The sequence below is a fragment of the Drosophila simulans genome, chromosome 2L, assembly GCF_016746395.2.
Source record: "Drosophila simulans strain w501 chromosome 2L, Prin_Dsim_3.1, whole genome shotgun sequence".
Classification (NCBI taxonomy): domain Eukaryota; kingdom Metazoa; phylum Arthropoda; class Insecta; order Diptera; family Drosophilidae; genus Drosophila; species Drosophila simulans.
Genome location: NC_052520.2, coordinates 8,441,978 through 8,456,075, shown reverse-complemented (window position 1 = coordinate 8,456,075; position 14,098 = coordinate 8,441,978). Strand labels below are relative to the sequence as shown.

Here is a 14,098-nt window from a genome sequence, read left to right as displayed (position 1 = left end):
TGTTGAGTGCACCGCTAACGGTATTTTTTACACCAAACTCAAATGTAGTCAGCTGATATTGCATTGCAAAGCCGTTAATCGTAATCGTGTAGGGTATTCGTTGAAAATTACGGGATTTTATATTTGCTTCAAAGTTTTGTTCTACAAAGTAGCAATAAATCGAATAATTTATATTATTTATAGCAGAATCATACAATAGAAATAGGCTCGAGCATATAACTTTATTTTAAACAATTGATACAATGAATATCGTTATAATATCGATCAAAAAAGGACCCTTGACAATCGGATTAAATACTTGGAAAATCGGCCACCGGAGACGGCAGGGTAACCTCAATGCTCCTAATGTTATTATTAGCAATTAGACTGTACAAGATCCACACAATCTTTCCGAGAGCAAGGCACAGTACAAGTTGAAGGAATCGATGCAATACGTAAAACCTGGAACAGCCATGAATGTTAGATGGAGCAACAATCGAATCTGAATTCTACGCACCTGAATAAACGCTTTTTCGCTTCTTCCAAGGTGTCCCAGGATTCCTTGAAAAGGAACACCCGCATTCCGGACAAGATGCGACTGTAGTACTCCTCCCAGTTAAGAGTGGCCATGTCGAAGGGAAATATACTCCTGTCCTCCGGCGACATGGAATCCCATAATTGGTTGGTATTCTTCATATCCATCTCGTACGTTTTTCCATTGAAGGGAAACAGAAGCAAAAGTGCTTCGTGGATCTTTTGATAGCTCCTCATCAGAATGGGCTTTTTGCCTTGGATACGTAGGAGGAGATCGAAGAAGAAACCAGGAATCAGATGATAGAATATGCACCCCAGCTTAAACAACCAAGGGCAGGTGGTAAAGTGGGCAAATGGATACCAAATCGTTTTGGTCACCGGAATCTTATGGTTATGAGCGATGCCCAACTTGACCGCTTCCCCAAAGGTGATGGAATTTGACTTGGCTGTGGCGAGTGTATAGATGGGCGGCGGCTTCTGCACCGCCAACTGAGAGGACGAAGGCGATTCGGAATTCTTTGCCACCTGCCATCCGGAAGCCAGCGCCACGTTGGCACAATAGTCGCCAGGAACTACTAAAGCATCGGCCTTAGGATTGACATACAACAGGCGAAGGATCCCATGGGCATTGCCGTATATCAAGGCTACGATTCCGTGAAGGTTGTCAATCCATCCAGACATCGGCTCCTTGAAATTTGCCAAAACTGCAAGGCACAAAGATGATAATGTTAACTAATGACCTGACCTCAAACTTTCTTCTTTCTATTTGTCGGAGCCAACTAAATCACTTACTTATCGCAGGACGAAAGACGCAGATAGGCAGGTCCTGACCCTCCATCTGGATCACCTGCTCGGCCAGTGCCTTGGTATAGGTATAGGTGTTCGGAAACTTTCCCATCAGAGCCGGAGCCATTTTGTCCATCAGATCTGGGCTCAAAGTCTCGTTGAATTCGAGCACCTTGGCCGCCGGGCACGATAGGTGCTCCGGATAGAAACGCTCCTCAATATGCTGCGAGGGGCAGTTGGAGAAGGCCGTGGAGATGTGGACGAAGGCTTTCAAGCCTTTCATCTCCTTGGCAAGCTGAATCAATAGGCGCGTTGCACGCGTATTGATATTCAAAGCCCTGTGAAGCGGCTCCACGAAGCGAATGGAGGCGGCACTGTGGATGATCACCTGCACATCAGCGGTCACCATCCTGCGATCCCCGTCGCTGAGACCCAGACCGGGTTCGCTGCAGTCTCCCGAAATGGGTGTCACCAAGTTCAGGGCCTCCGGCTTAGCCTTAAGTAGGGTCTCAAAAACCTGAAAAAGATCATCATTCAACCCGAATTAATATCATACGAATATGGAAGTCACTACAGGATGGGATCATCATCTTCTTGGACTCACCGGCTCATCTTTCCAGGCCTGGAATCGTCCTTCCACAGTGTCATTCTTTTTGGGCCTAACTAATAGATAAACTCGCCTTACATCCGTTGAACGCAGGAGCTTTTCAATGATCACTGAAATTTGGATTATAACATATTTTAGTTTTGGATTTACTATCTACAGATATATAAACTTGTTATATAGCTTTACCTTTTCCCAGAAATCCTGTGCCTCCGGTTACAAAAACCGATTTGTCTCTGTAAAACTGCAATATGTCAGTCTGCATTTTGGATTGAAATGATATTGGTTCTGTCGGCTCGCCTACAACAATGAGCAGTGCTTTCACTCTTTATTCCATTTATAATCGAATGCTAATGATCTGTTTGTGTCCACCAATGGGCTTCAATTATTCAATCTGTTACATTTTGTATTTGATTACTTAATTGAAATACGAAGGTGGAAAACCGATGGAATTGATCGGTTCGAAAACATATTGTAAGGGTTAGTTTTCTTGAACGGAATTTAATTAAAAGAATATATAGAAGAAATATAATCTGGCTTTCTGATTTTCCGAAGTAGTTTTATGATAGCATTATGTGTTATGCGTCCTACAAGGAGATTAAGCCGTTTTAAAAATAATTAATTTCTTTATCCCTGTACCAATATTTATAGACAACAAATCCATAGTTTCTTCACATGTACGAAGAAAAGTATCTAAGGATATGCAAAGCATTTGTGTCCGTACTTTTCCACTTTTATAGGCCGCCATTAGAACCCGGAAGACATATAATCCTATCGAATTTATCATTATATTCAACGAAAGAAGACAGAATTGAATTATTCATTTTATTACACCAGCCTGGTATTTGTGATAACAAGACATACGTAAGGGCTTAGGTAAATAAGGTAAATAGAAAAAGCAATGCATTGCAGGAGAAACAAAGTATAAATCTACATATATAGTGGAACGTTTATCATTCGTCGGATTAGTATATGGGAAAATTGGGGTCTATATTGCTCGTCCAGGCGTGCAGACCGCCAATCAGGTCTCGAACGAAATGCTTGGGGAATCGATTGCGCAAATGCTGAACGGCGAGCTGCGAATCATTACCCCGACGGCAGAGCAGTACGACGGGCAGTTCCTTGTCCTCCAACTGCTTGCCAAGCCGCTTAAGATAGCTGTCGTCTAGGATCTCTACCAGTGGCACATTCACAGCCTCAGGCAGCTGGCAAATCTCGAATTCTGCAGTTGGCCGCACATCGATAAGCAGATGTGGTTGAGCCCGGATCTTCCGATGGTACTCCTCCACGGACAAACGCTCATCCGTCGAGAAAAGTAGCACAGGATTGTTCTTGTCGGTTGCATGCATACCGCAAAACATTTCGTAGTTGATTAGCTCCGTGATCAGCGGCTGGGCGGAGCACATATGGCAGTTGGGTCGCTTGCTGCGTATGCGAATATTGCGAAACACGCAGCTACTGCCATCGAAGATTAGAAGGCGTCCGGCGAGGACATCTCCCATACCGACAATCACCTTGATGGCCTCTAGAGCCTGCATGGCGCCAATTGTACCGGTGACAGCACCTAGGACTCCGCCATCTCCGCAATTGGTGACTGCTTCTGGCGGTGGAGGCACTGGGAAGATACACCTGTAGCAGGGCCCATTGCCATAGTTGTAAACAGTAAGCTGACCGTCCATCTTGAGGGCACTCCCGGAGACAAGGGGTTTGTTCAGCATGACGCAGGCATCGCTGAGTAGATAACGGGTGGGCACGTTGTCGGTGCAGTCCAGAACCACGTCGTAGCCTCGGATGATGTTCATGGCGTTGTGAGGGTACAGCATCCTGGAATGGCAATGAATCTCGCAGTGCGGATTCAGTTCGTTCAGGGCTATCCTCGCCGATTCAGCCTTGGACATACCACACCGGTCCTCGGAGTGCAGGATCTGGCGGTGAAAGTTGCTGCGCTCCACCTCGTCGTAGTCGACAAGCCCCAAGTGTCCGCATCCGGCTGCCGCCAAGTATTGCGCCGCGGGACATCCCAATCCGCCCATTCCCACAATCAGGACAGAGCTGTTTTTCAGCTTTAGTTGTCCCTGGACGCCGAAGTCGGGCAGTATAAGCTGGCGGCTGTAGCGCGCAATATCGTCGTTGGTCAACTTGGTGTGAACTGCACCACCAGGCGATTCCAGATCATTTCCGACAACCTCCTGCTCTGACCTTGTGGCGAAGGAAACCGAGTCTTCCAATTCTCGCAGGCACTGCTCCTTCTGGTTGAGCGCTGCGCGCAGGTCGGCGATCTCCCGCTTGAGCATGGTTCGCTCGGAATCTACCGCGGATTCCATCATTGTTCTGCTGGTGATGAATGTTGCGTTGCTCAGTCCAATAAACAATTTGAAACAAATGTCTCTGACAGCAATCAGCTGATGGATGTCGATTACACTTACCGGCATTTTCGATTACCCACTGAATCGATTACTAGTACACAGAGCAATACCTATAAACAATTTTATTACAACACAAATTTAAGGAGTGACACAAATATAAAATTCGGTTACTTTCTACCGTAGCTACCAATTTGTATTCTCATATTTCTTTTTACTAATTAGGTATAACAAGTCAATACATTTTCCAACACTGGCGGCCTGCCAGTGAAAACAGCTGTTCTGTTCGTGTTTCTTCACCCATTTTCAGGCAGTGTTTACAATTATCTAATCGTAAATTAAAACATAGCCATGTCCTGGCTGGGAAGTACGATTCAAAAGCTTGGAAGAGCCACGCTTCTTGCTGTGGGTGGAAAACCCCTGGCTCCGATGGCATCAACCAGCTACACCGTGCGGCAGTTATCCCATGCCGAGCGACGAGCACGCGGTCCCACTGTGCGGCGCTATGGATATGAGGAGAAGATCTTCAAGAGCGGACTACTTCCCCATGTGGACAATGGACAAAAGCTGCCCATGCCGGTGTATCGCCCGAAGAATGCCTGGTCAAAGAAACGTGCGTTGTTTGGCCAGAACGACTACATTGACATCCTGGGCAACGATCGTCTGCATCCAGTCAAGGTGCTCTACTCCCTGCCATCCTGGCTGCGCGGCGTCTCCGGCAATGAGTACCAGGTGCTTCTCCGTAAACGTAAGCTGCTCGAGAAGTCCAAGTATCCCATCGCCCGACCCACCAAGTGGCGGGAAATGGAGAAGCGCATCCTGTACTTGTATAGGTTCCTCAACCGCAAGACGAAGACGGGCTATTCACATCAGTAAAAAACCATTACAATCAAATAAAATATTTTGTTTATTCTGATATTGTTCGGAGTTAACTTATCTTAAGAGTATGCTCGGCTGCCATTAGGAAGCGCATTCTGCATCTGTACAAAGTTCCTGGATTCTGTCCGTCATACTGATACTGTGTTATGCTTACTTTAAGACTATCCTCGCTTCCTCGCCATCGATCAGAATCTTCTGACCATTGAACAGGCAGAATTCACGTTTAACGTGCGCGAACAGCAAATCGGTGATGAGAAATATCTGGCCGGTGGAAAACGCAAGAGTGGCACCGAAATAGAAATTGGCATTTGCCGAGCCTGCATAGATCCACAAGTGCCAAAGGGCTCCCATCATAGATAAAGTGACCAGGAAGAACGTGAAGACCACAAAGCCATGGGCCATGACTGAAACGAATTACCAAAGTGCTTAGCAGTTGAACTTACAACGTGAGCCAAATAACTTACATTTCCAACATCTTTTCCACAGCGGAAGCAAGGCCAGATAAAAGCCGACATCGCCCAGGCTGGGATACGCCCTAAAAACGGCCATTAGGGCCACCAATACCGTGGCTAGCAGTAGGGGCTCCTTGCGCAGCTTAATACTTAGTGGCACCAGGTATAATACGGTGGCATTCAATTGGAATGTAATTAGGAACATGGTGCGGAAGTGCTCAAACATTTCAGTAAAAAAGTACCAGAACAGACCGATATTTGGTTGTAAATCACGGAAATAAAATCTGTAAGATAGTTAAAGACGTAAAAATACAAACAGAGAACTATAAGGATAGTTCTTGCTTACATGAAACCCAATGTTCCATCCAGGAAGTTCCAGCTGTTCAGCACAAAATAGTTCGCAACTGCTACGATTAGACAACCGACGATAAAGAGCACCGCTATGGCCACACCCCTCCTGACCGAGTTCCGTGAAAAGACCAGGACCAGTGGTGCTATCAGTACAATGGGATAGAAGCTGCGGACGGTCTCAAACGCGAGGACTAGAAGGCATGGAATGAGCATTCCCTTCACGAGGCAGTAGAAAAAGAACGCCAGGAACAGATTGCTTATCACGGTAGAGGTCATGCCAATGCAGCTCATAACAGTCAGTGGATTGAAAAGATATGCCACGATCACAAGTTCCGGAATGTCAAGCTTGTCCAGCGGGCCAAACTGCAGCTCTTCCGTATCCTTGGCATACTCCTTTCGCTCTACGTCTTGCTGGTCCTGCTTTTGCTTTACGAATCTCAGACTCATCGCATAAAGCAGAGCGGCCGTGCAGATATCCAAGATTATGTAGAATACGGGCAAGAAATGCGGGTATTTTTGAAACAATCCGGATAGCGCGCTGAGTATTAGCGGCGATTCGTGTACCAGGTCGCCCAGATAGGGATCAATGCCACTCTGTAGCAGGAATATCCCCTCTTGCACTGCAAAAATAACTCCATTCAGACTTGTGCATCTATGTGATGTCTACTTTGTTTACTCACTGCGCTTGTGTGAATTCAAAGGTGTCGCGAATTCCACTCGGTTGCCAATCATCGGAGCTAGCGGCGTGCGACAGAAGTAGAAGCGCACGGCGGCGCCCAGCAGGAGCAGTTTAAAGAACTTCGAATCCATGTTCTAGTTGGGCATAGTTTTTGTGAACGGACTCCGCCTGTAAAAAGCCGCCTACAGCTGGCTTGGTGGTGGCACAGGCCTTCGATAAGTTATCGATTTCCTTGTCACGATATACGGCTTCTGGTCTGCCGTTTAAGCAATTATGATTTTTGAAAACTTCTTTTTCTTCAAGTTAAATATATATATTATTTTTGGAATAACAAGTTATGGCTCAAAACAGGATTCCAACCCGCATACAGTTTTAAGCCTGGAAAAACTTGTACTGTACTGGTCACGCGCTCATCTCTATGTATCTGTTCCATCTCTCACCAAATAGTTGTTGTTTTTGGACCCGCTCTTGCACTCTGCACTCTTGCACACTGTTGAAATATATATTTCATTTAATTAGGCACAGAAAGCAATAGTAAAAATGATTGGCAGTAAAAAATCCAAGGAGGCGAATGTCTTCAAGGAAATCGCAGAGAACTTCGAGCAGCTGACCAATAACCCAGAGCGTTTTCTCCAGTTTGTTTTCCTTCCAAAGACCGCGCACGTGTTTTTTTCAAACGTAGTCTAAACAATTTATATTTCAGGCCACAGCCGGAACAAGTGAAGGCAATCGAGCAGCTTATTCAGCAGACATACGCCGTTAGCATCAGCGGGGATGTGGCTAACAAGAAGGAACTGCTGCCGGAATTGGTGCTGGAGCAAATGGACGAGGAGCAGATCTGGCAGCAACTGGAGATGCGCAACGAACTGGTGTTCCAACAGGTGCTGGAGCAAACCGCCACGCTGACGGCGATGCGCGAGCAGCACCTGGGCATCGAATTGGACGATGGTGAGGAAGAGGAGGGAGAAGACGAAGCACTACAAGCTGAAGACTCAGGCGATGAGGAACAAGATGAGATATCAGACTTCAGCGACGAGGATGGAGGGCTACAAAAGCAGAAGGCCTCGCCGCCGAAAGACAAACGAAACAAGCGAGTACGCAACTCTGTGGTGGACGATACCTTCTTCAAGTTGGAAGAGATGAATGAGTTCCTGGAGCAGGAGGATGCCAAGGAGATGCGCCGCCTGAACAGCAAAAACCGCGTTGAGCAGGCCGATGATATAGATCATTTTGCAGAGGATTTTGGCCTTGGCGAAGATGAGGAGGACGTTGAGGCCAATGTTAACTATGCGGACTTCTTTGACATGAATGACGAACTGACAGAGCATGCTAAAAAGATTAACAAAGGCAAGCAGAAAGATTTCTTCAATGAAAACGAGAGTGAAAATGAAAATGAACCGGATGAGGATGAATATCCCAAAGAGGGCGATTCTGATCAAAGCGAAGGAGACGAGGACGACGGTGAACCTGAAAACGATCAAGATCCAGATGAGGCGGCCAGCGAAATAGATGAGTCCGAATTTGTCGCAAAAAGTGGCATAGAACCCGCCAGCGATTCAGACTCGGACTCGGAAAAAGAAGAGGAGGAGCCACAACCCACAGAGCCACCGTCCCAATCATCCAATGAGATGAGAGAGGCTCGTTTGTTCCAACGCATCCGCGACTACGAAGACGTTGTCCTTGGCGAGAAGCCTTGGCAGCTCAAAGGCGAAGTAAAGGCAGCCAATCGGCCCCAGAACTCACTGCTTGAGGAGATTCTCGACTTCGATTCGACCACCAGGCCAACGGCTCCAATCACGGAAGAGGATAACCGCTCCATCGAGGACATAATCAAGCAGCGTATTCGCGACAAAGCATGGGACGATGTGGAGCGCACTGTGCGACCGGTGAACACCCCGCAAGAGTACAGAAAACAACTTGTGCTTGACCAGGAGAAATCAAAACAATCGCTGTCGCAGATCTACGAGGCGCAATATCAGCGCGAAATGGAAAAACTTGATCCCAATCACGATGCCGATGACAAAACTGGTCCGGAACCGAAAGAACACCAAGAAATCAAACGGGCAATGCGTTCTCTATTCCTTAAACTGGACGCCCTTTCCAACTTCCACTTCACACCGAAACCGGTGGCGCCAGAGGTCAAGATCGTTACGAACACACCAGCAATTCATATGGAAGAGGTGGCCCCACTGGCGGTGAGCGATGCCAAGCTGCTGGCACCCGAGGAGGTGTTCCGCGGACCGAAGCACGCTCCACTTGGCAAGACCGAACGCGATCGAACGGACAAGAACCGCGAGCGCCGCAAAAAGAAGCAAAAGCAGCGGGCCATCCACTCGGCTCTGGAGCAGCGCGACCTGCAGCGAGCCAAGGAGGGCAAGGCGCCCACAAAGAAGGAAGCGGATGCCAAGCTGCTCAAGACAATCACCAAGAATCGCAATGTTCAAAAGGTATATACAATTTTACTTTATCTCTGTTTTATGTTTTGTATTTAAGTGCTGTTCTTGAGCGATTTTGAGTTCTAAATGAATCCAACTTTAAACGATTTTCTTGCAGATCAATGCCAGCAGCAACGACCAGGGAGCTCTGAAGTCCTCAAAGGCGTTCTTCCACAAACTGCAGGATACCGCAGCGGCTACAGCATCCAAAAAGCGACCGAAAAAGGATACCGCCAAGGCGGATGCCAAGAAGCTGAAGCTTTAAATGTACACGTTAGGACTCTTCTTCATATTGTAATTGCCTTAAGCCAGCAAAGTTTTCTCGTCTCCAGTCACGTGCCAGAAAGTTGTCACAAGCACACACGTATGCCCACATAGCAATCATTGTTGCAAGAATATCTTTAGCATGTACTGTGTGTCTGGGGAGTCCCCAATTTGGTGCTCCATGGGAGATGCCATGTGTCGGTACTTTTAATGTTCCATGTGCGCGGATCCTTCGTATGAGTATGTGATGCGTGGGCGCTTTGTGTGTGGCGGCGTGTGAGTCAAGGACATTCTGTGTCCTGTTGAGGCGATTAGGCACGCGTGCAGCTTGCGGAATTTGACTATTTTTAGAATTATTTACTTAAAATAACTGTTTGCTATGTAAATAGTACCCTAATTAAAGAAAGCAAAGCAAGTAACGTAGCTAATTGCAATGTTCATGTTCTTTTCTTGAATTGGAGTAAAAATATTCAAATCGAGTTGATATTTTATGTTAATGTTACAACTCTTTGAATCTTTTTTATTATTTCTTGGGTCACAAAATTATTTTGGTTTTTTGGTACCTTGCTCAATGTATTATTGTTTTTAAGATGAGTTTGGAAAACATGTGTATATATACTTTCTATCGTCATCAACAGCCGCTTCTCTGTGCATGGCTGTCTCTACAAATATAAGTATTTTTTATACTACAAAATTAAAAAATTTAATTTCATCTTTTGGCGCTAAACATAAAAGAGAATTAGAGATGGCATACAAATGGAAATCGATATGTTCTAGCTAAAGGGGTGTGTATTGGCTAAAGTTGTAAACGTGCTTGAGACATCGGTAATCGAAATAGTTCCCGATATCGCCTGTAGCTACGTTTTGCGCATCTGAATATATCGATATTATAGCGTAGCACGTGTGGTTGTGCTGCATTTTAAATATAGTTTTGCTCGAGTTTTTACGCATCTGTTAAAAAAGAAGAAATTAATATGGTTAAAGTACAGAAGCCGCAGCCCAAGTCGCTGAACAAGAGCGCTAGCATCGAGGGAGTGGTTAAGAAGAAGGGCAAACCGGAAAAGACCAAGAAACTCGCCACAGACGCTACTCTGGAGTTGGCCAGCAACAAAAAGGCAAAGAACGCGGCTCCGGTGAAAAAAGATGCCATCAAGAAGGAGCCGGAGGTGTCCAAGAAGGGCGCCGAGAAGAAGCAGTCAAAAGCGGCCAAGCGGCCACTAATTTTGGCTCCTCCTGAGTCGCCGGCTGCTCCCCCACCAGCGGCGAAGAAGTCTAAGGCAAAGTCTGCCGCTTCTGGCGCTTCGGACGGCAAAAAGATCGAAGCCAAAAAACCTTTGATTTTGGCTCCTCCAGAATCCCCTGTGCCACCGAAAAAGCAAGTGAAAAAGACTAAAGCTGCTCCTGTGGAAGCAAAAAAAGAGCAAGCACCAGCAAAGAAGTCTGTGCAAGATCCCGTACCTTCTATAAAGAAGGTTCCTGCAGCTAAAAAGTCAGGACAAACTGCTGTACAAACGAAAAAGACTGCGAAACCCGAAAAACCCGGAACACAAGCAGCACCAGCCAAACCAGCAAAGGCTCAGCCCGCTTCGCAGCTCCAAAAGAAGGCAAAGGCGGTGCAAAAGTTGTCTAAGCCTGCCAATGCACCCAAATCCAAGAAGCTCCTCAGCAAGTCCAAGCCTGGTGAGGCCAAAGACAACGCTGTCAACAAAGAGCCTGCCAAGTCTAAAAAACCAGTTGAGCTGACCTTCGAATTAAAGTCCTTTGACGAGAAGCGGTTCCATGAGATCGTCAATGAAAATAATGTGACGAAGGTGTGCGAGGCATTGAAGTCTGTTGTCTCCAAGGAGGTGGAAAAGAAGAAGAACACCTCGATCTTCTCTGATTACCGCTACATTCTGCAAGTTTGCAGCTACAAGATCGCCAGCTGCCCAAAGCGCATGGTCAAGTTGAGTCTGAAGCATTCGTTGGTGGGCAAGGACGACGATGTGGCTCTCATCGTGCCAGATTTGCAGCGTGGAGCCAAGTTTGACTATGATCCCACCAAGCAGCACTACGAGGATATGTTGCGAGAGGCCGGTGTGAAACAGCGCCTAACTATCGTTCCATTCAATCAGCTGCGCAACGAGATGGGTTCCTTTGAGGCCAAGCGCAAGTTCCTCAACAGCTACGACTACCTGTTGTGCGACGGTCGGCTGTCAGGACAGGCTACTGCCTTTTTGGGCAAGGTAAGAAATTCTGCCTGCTAATGAGTGGGTTCCAGGAAGACAATCACCTTTCCTTTGTCCGCAAATAGATCTTGTGGAAGGTCGCGAACATTCGTTTGTATTTTTTAAAGGTATTCATATATGCATTCAGGGTATCCTTCGCAATGTTTTATGATGAAAGGAGTTTAAACAAGCTATTTTAAATGTTATACTCTTACAAATTTTAAAACATTTTTTAAACCGGGCGACCATACGAACTACGTGGATTTTATAGAAATCTAGCAAGAACTTTAATACAACTTATTAGCTATTTTCTTAATTTGCAATACCACTGCCTTCTCTATTTGTAGAACACCCAGAAGCCCCGCAATGTGCTGCACTCACTGCGTCTGAGCAAGGACAACGATAAGCTGCCACAGGAGGTGACACGTGCCCTCACCCGCACCGCATTCAGGCAGTTGTCCAAGGGCGATCTAACTGCCGTTCCGGTGGGCAACCACGAGATGACCGCCAAGCAGTTGGCTGAGAACATTCTGCTGGTGATCAAGCAGCTCCAGGAAGTCTTTCCGGGTGGACTGGCCAACATTCGTTCGTTGTACCTAAAGATCGATATTACGGGCACCAGTGCACTGCCACTATATGTCAGCATGTGTGCACCACCGGAGGAAGTACCATATGTTGTGGGTCCTCGCGAGCAGCGCATGCTCAAGCTTAAGAAGCAGGCCAATGAGGTGCTGTCCAAATTTGCCATGACCAAGGATGCGGAGTTCATTAAGCTCACTAGCGACCAGGTCAAGCGCAAGGCCCAGTTGCGCAAGGAGAAGGCAGCATTGCTGGCAGCTGATGCCGCTCCAAAGGACAATGATGGCGAGGACACAGCAGTGCCCACGAAAAAAGCTCGCAAGGATTCGGGCAGCGAAGGCGCAAAGGCTGAAGCCGAATCCGATGAGGAGGAGGAAGTTGAGGAGGCAGAGGACAGTGCCGGCGGAAGTGGCGATGAGGATGAGGAGGGAGATGATGGCGATGATACTGATGAAGATGACGATGACGATAATGAAGATGGTGATGATGACGATGAGGACGAGGACGACGATGAGGAAGACGACGACGAGGAAGGTGACGATGATGATGATGATGACGATGAAGAGTAATATGCCAGTCTAATTGCTCTTCGTTAATTATAGGATATTTCTATATACGCAAACCAATCTTGCTATAATTCCGTTTGCAATTTTTACAGCAGTTTTAAGTAATAAACGAATGTTTTAAGTATGGAAACATAGTTCTTTTAATAACCATAACAACGTAACATTCGCCAAAGTCGATCGCGGTTGCTTTTCAATGTCAGTTCAATTTTTTCAATTTTCCATTCAAACAAGTGTAATATTACTCATCCGCCATGATGGTTGTGTAGTCAAACATGTGATTTAATTGCCATAACAATCAAAAATGATTAATATTCTGGAGAGATTCATTCTCGCACTTGCATATTACATTATTGAAATAGGATCAAAATAATATATATTATAAAATATATATGATTGAAAAAGATATCATCGCCCAATAACTGATTGAATATAATTAAATTTATGCAATTGTAATAGTATGCAAATATCGCATTTTAAATCGCTCATTGCCCAATGGCATGCAATCGATTTACATGAATATTCAGCCATAACGCATATCTGCATTCTATGAAATCAAGCATGGACATTTTACCTTATGGTCGCCGATTTTGAATGCCTTTTCCAGATTGCCAGCTCGCGGGAAATGGCGCAAATTCCAGTTGACATATCGCGGCTCAAAGTGGATGCCAACAACCCTTCGTGGCATCCTTTGAGGTCATAAAATCCAAATATGCATTATGGCAACGGTCCTTGCCCAGCGGGAAGTTGCAACGTGTACACACAACAAAGTCAATTTCAATTTTCATAATAACTGATTTATATGCATATGCATATACATATTTTTTTCTATATGTTTTCGTAAAACTCCTCGATTCTGTACCATCCATCCAGTGGGAGTACAGCAAAATGCAATTTCTTTGATGTATTATGTATTCTGAGGAGTTTGACCAAAAGTAGCCATTCGCTTGCATAATTTCTCTTAATTAACCTGGCTCGCCGGAACTTTGACAGTCGAATGTTCTTATGTCCATAACTTATGCTGTCTTGTCCAATTCCATCGCGCGAGATCCATTGAGCGGCTTTTTTACATGGGCAAGGTCGCTTCTCCAGAGATTAGAATCACGTTCATGGTAACCGCCGAGTAAGTATGGCAAAAACCAAATACCAAGCCGGACACGTCGTCGGAAGCAACAAAAACATTGTAAAGCTTTTATCAGCCCAAATTATCATTAGCCGCGTTCTCTGCGCCTGCCATAAAATCCATATATATGTATTTGTGCAGATAAACATGCATACTGCCATGGTGGATATGGGCGGTTAGGATTCCCTACATACGCATTTGGCATTTCCCCATTTCCGCTAGCCAACCTTTTTGGTACACATGAATTAGCTTCGGTTGGAGCTCTGAAAAAATGTGGGTCAATGAAAGGACTTACATGGA

General features: G+C 45.9%; 5 protein-coding genes and 1 long non-coding RNA gene across 6 annotated transcripts; 4 read left to right on the top strand and 2 right to left on the bottom strand.

Annotated features, from left to right (window-relative positions):
• Positions 1-320: 320 nt before the first annotated feature.
• On the top strand, positions 321-2,423 carry LOC123327040. Its single transcript, XR_006541489.1, has 2 exons — positions 321-458; positions 527-2,423. It is a non-coding gene; the product is annotated as an uncharacterized LOC123327040 (long non-coding RNA).
• Positions 2,424-2,714: 291 nt separating this feature from the next.
• Positions 2,715-4,412, bottom strand: LOC27208794 (adenylyltransferase and sulfurtransferase MOCS3). Its single transcript, XM_039291049.2, has one exon. The coding sequence runs from the start codon at positions 4,333-4,335 to the stop codon at positions 2,869-2,871; it is 1,467 nt and encodes a 488-aa protein (XP_039146983.1). The 5' UTR covers positions 4,336-4,412; the 3' UTR covers positions 2,715-2,868.
• Positions 4,413-4,496: 84 nt separating this feature from the next.
• Positions 4,497-5,182, top strand: LOC6731535 (39S ribosomal protein L51, mitochondrial). Its single transcript, XM_002078646.4, has one exon. It carries the CDS (start codon positions 4,618-4,620, stop codon positions 5,140-5,142), a length of 525 nt encoding a protein of 174 aa, XP_002078682.1. The 5' UTR covers positions 4,497-4,617; the 3' UTR covers positions 5,143-5,182.
• Positions 5,156-6,842, bottom strand: LOC6731534 (phosphatidylinositol glycan anchor biosynthesis class U protein). Its single transcript, XM_002078645.4, has 4 exons — positions 6,629-6,842; positions 5,944-6,568; positions 5,610-5,881; positions 5,156-5,549 (listed from the first exon to the last, which is right to left on the bottom strand). Exons 1-4 carry the CDS (start codon positions 6,756-6,758, stop codon positions 5,296-5,298), a joined length of 1,281 nt encoding a protein of 426 aa, XP_002078681.1. The 5' UTR covers positions 6,759-6,842; the 3' UTR covers positions 5,156-5,295.
• A 197-nt stretch (positions 6,843-7,039) lies between these two features.
• On the top strand, positions 7,040-9,749 carry LOC6731533 (U3 small nucleolar ribonucleoprotein protein MPP10). Its single transcript, XM_002078644.4, has 3 exons — positions 7,040-7,262; positions 7,331-9,074; positions 9,181-9,749. Exons 1-3 carry the CDS (start codon positions 7,168-7,170, stop codon positions 9,325-9,327), a joined length of 1,986 nt encoding a protein of 661 aa, XP_002078680.1. The 5' UTR covers positions 7,040-7,167; the 3' UTR covers positions 9,328-9,749.
• A 422-nt stretch (positions 9,750-10,171) lies between these two features.
• On the top strand, positions 10,172-12,808 carry LOC6731532 (ribosomal L1 domain-containing protein CG13096). The gene is made up of 2 exons (XM_002078643.3): positions 10,172-11,551; positions 11,881-12,808. Exons 1-2 carry the CDS (start codon positions 10,301-10,303, stop codon positions 12,679-12,681), a joined length of 2,052 nt encoding a protein of 683 aa, XP_002078679.1. The 5' UTR covers positions 10,172-10,300; the 3' UTR covers positions 12,682-12,808.
• Positions 12,809-14,098: the final 1,290 nt, after the last annotated feature.

What these genes read in the sequence shown, in the direction of transcription:
- LOC6731533 (XM_002078644.4), top strand. Translation starts at nt 7,168, where the DNA reads ATGATTGGCAGTAAAAAATCCAAGGAGGCGAATGTCTTCAAGGAAATC. An exon ending in AACCCAGAGCGTTTTCTCCA is followed by an intron (nt 7,263 to 7,330) that starts GTTTGTTTTCCT and finishes TTTATATTTCAG; the next exon opens with GCCACAGCCGGAACAAGTGA. An exon ending in AGAATCGCAATGTTCAAAAG is followed by an intron (nt 9,075 to 9,180) that starts GTATATACAATT and finishes ATTTTCTTGCAG; the next exon opens with ATCAATGCCAGCAGCAACGA.
- LOC6731532 (XM_002078643.3), top strand. Translation starts at nt 10,301, where the DNA reads ATGGTTAAAGTACAGAAGCCGCAGCCCAAGTCGCTGAACAAGAGCGCT. An exon ending in CTACTGCCTTTTTGGGCAAG is followed by an intron (nt 11,552 to 11,880) that starts GTAAGAAATTCT and finishes CTCTATTTGTAG; the next exon opens with AACACCCAGAAGCCCCGCAA.
- LOC27208794 (XM_039291049.2), bottom strand. Translation starts at nt 4,335, where the DNA reads ATGCCGGTAAGTGTAATCGACATCCATCAGCTGATTGCTGTCAGAGAC.
- LOC6731535 (XM_002078646.4), top strand. Translation starts at nt 4,618, where the DNA reads ATGTCCTGGCTGGGAAGTACGATTCAAAAGCTTGGAAGAGCCACGCTT.
- LOC6731534 (XM_002078645.4), bottom strand. Translation starts at nt 6,758, where the DNA reads ATGGATTCGAAGTTCTTTAAACTGCTCCTGCTGGGCGCCGCCGTGCGC. An exon ending in TTTGAATTCACACAAGCGCA is followed by an intron (nt 6,569 to 6,628) that starts GTGAGTAAACAA and finishes TTATTTTTGCAG; the next exon opens with TGCAAGAGGGGATATTCCTG. An exon ending in GATGGAACATTGGGTTTCAT is followed by an intron (nt 5,882 to 5,943) that starts GTAAGCAAGAAC and finishes ACTATCTTACAG; the next exon opens with ATTTTATTTCCGTGATTTAC.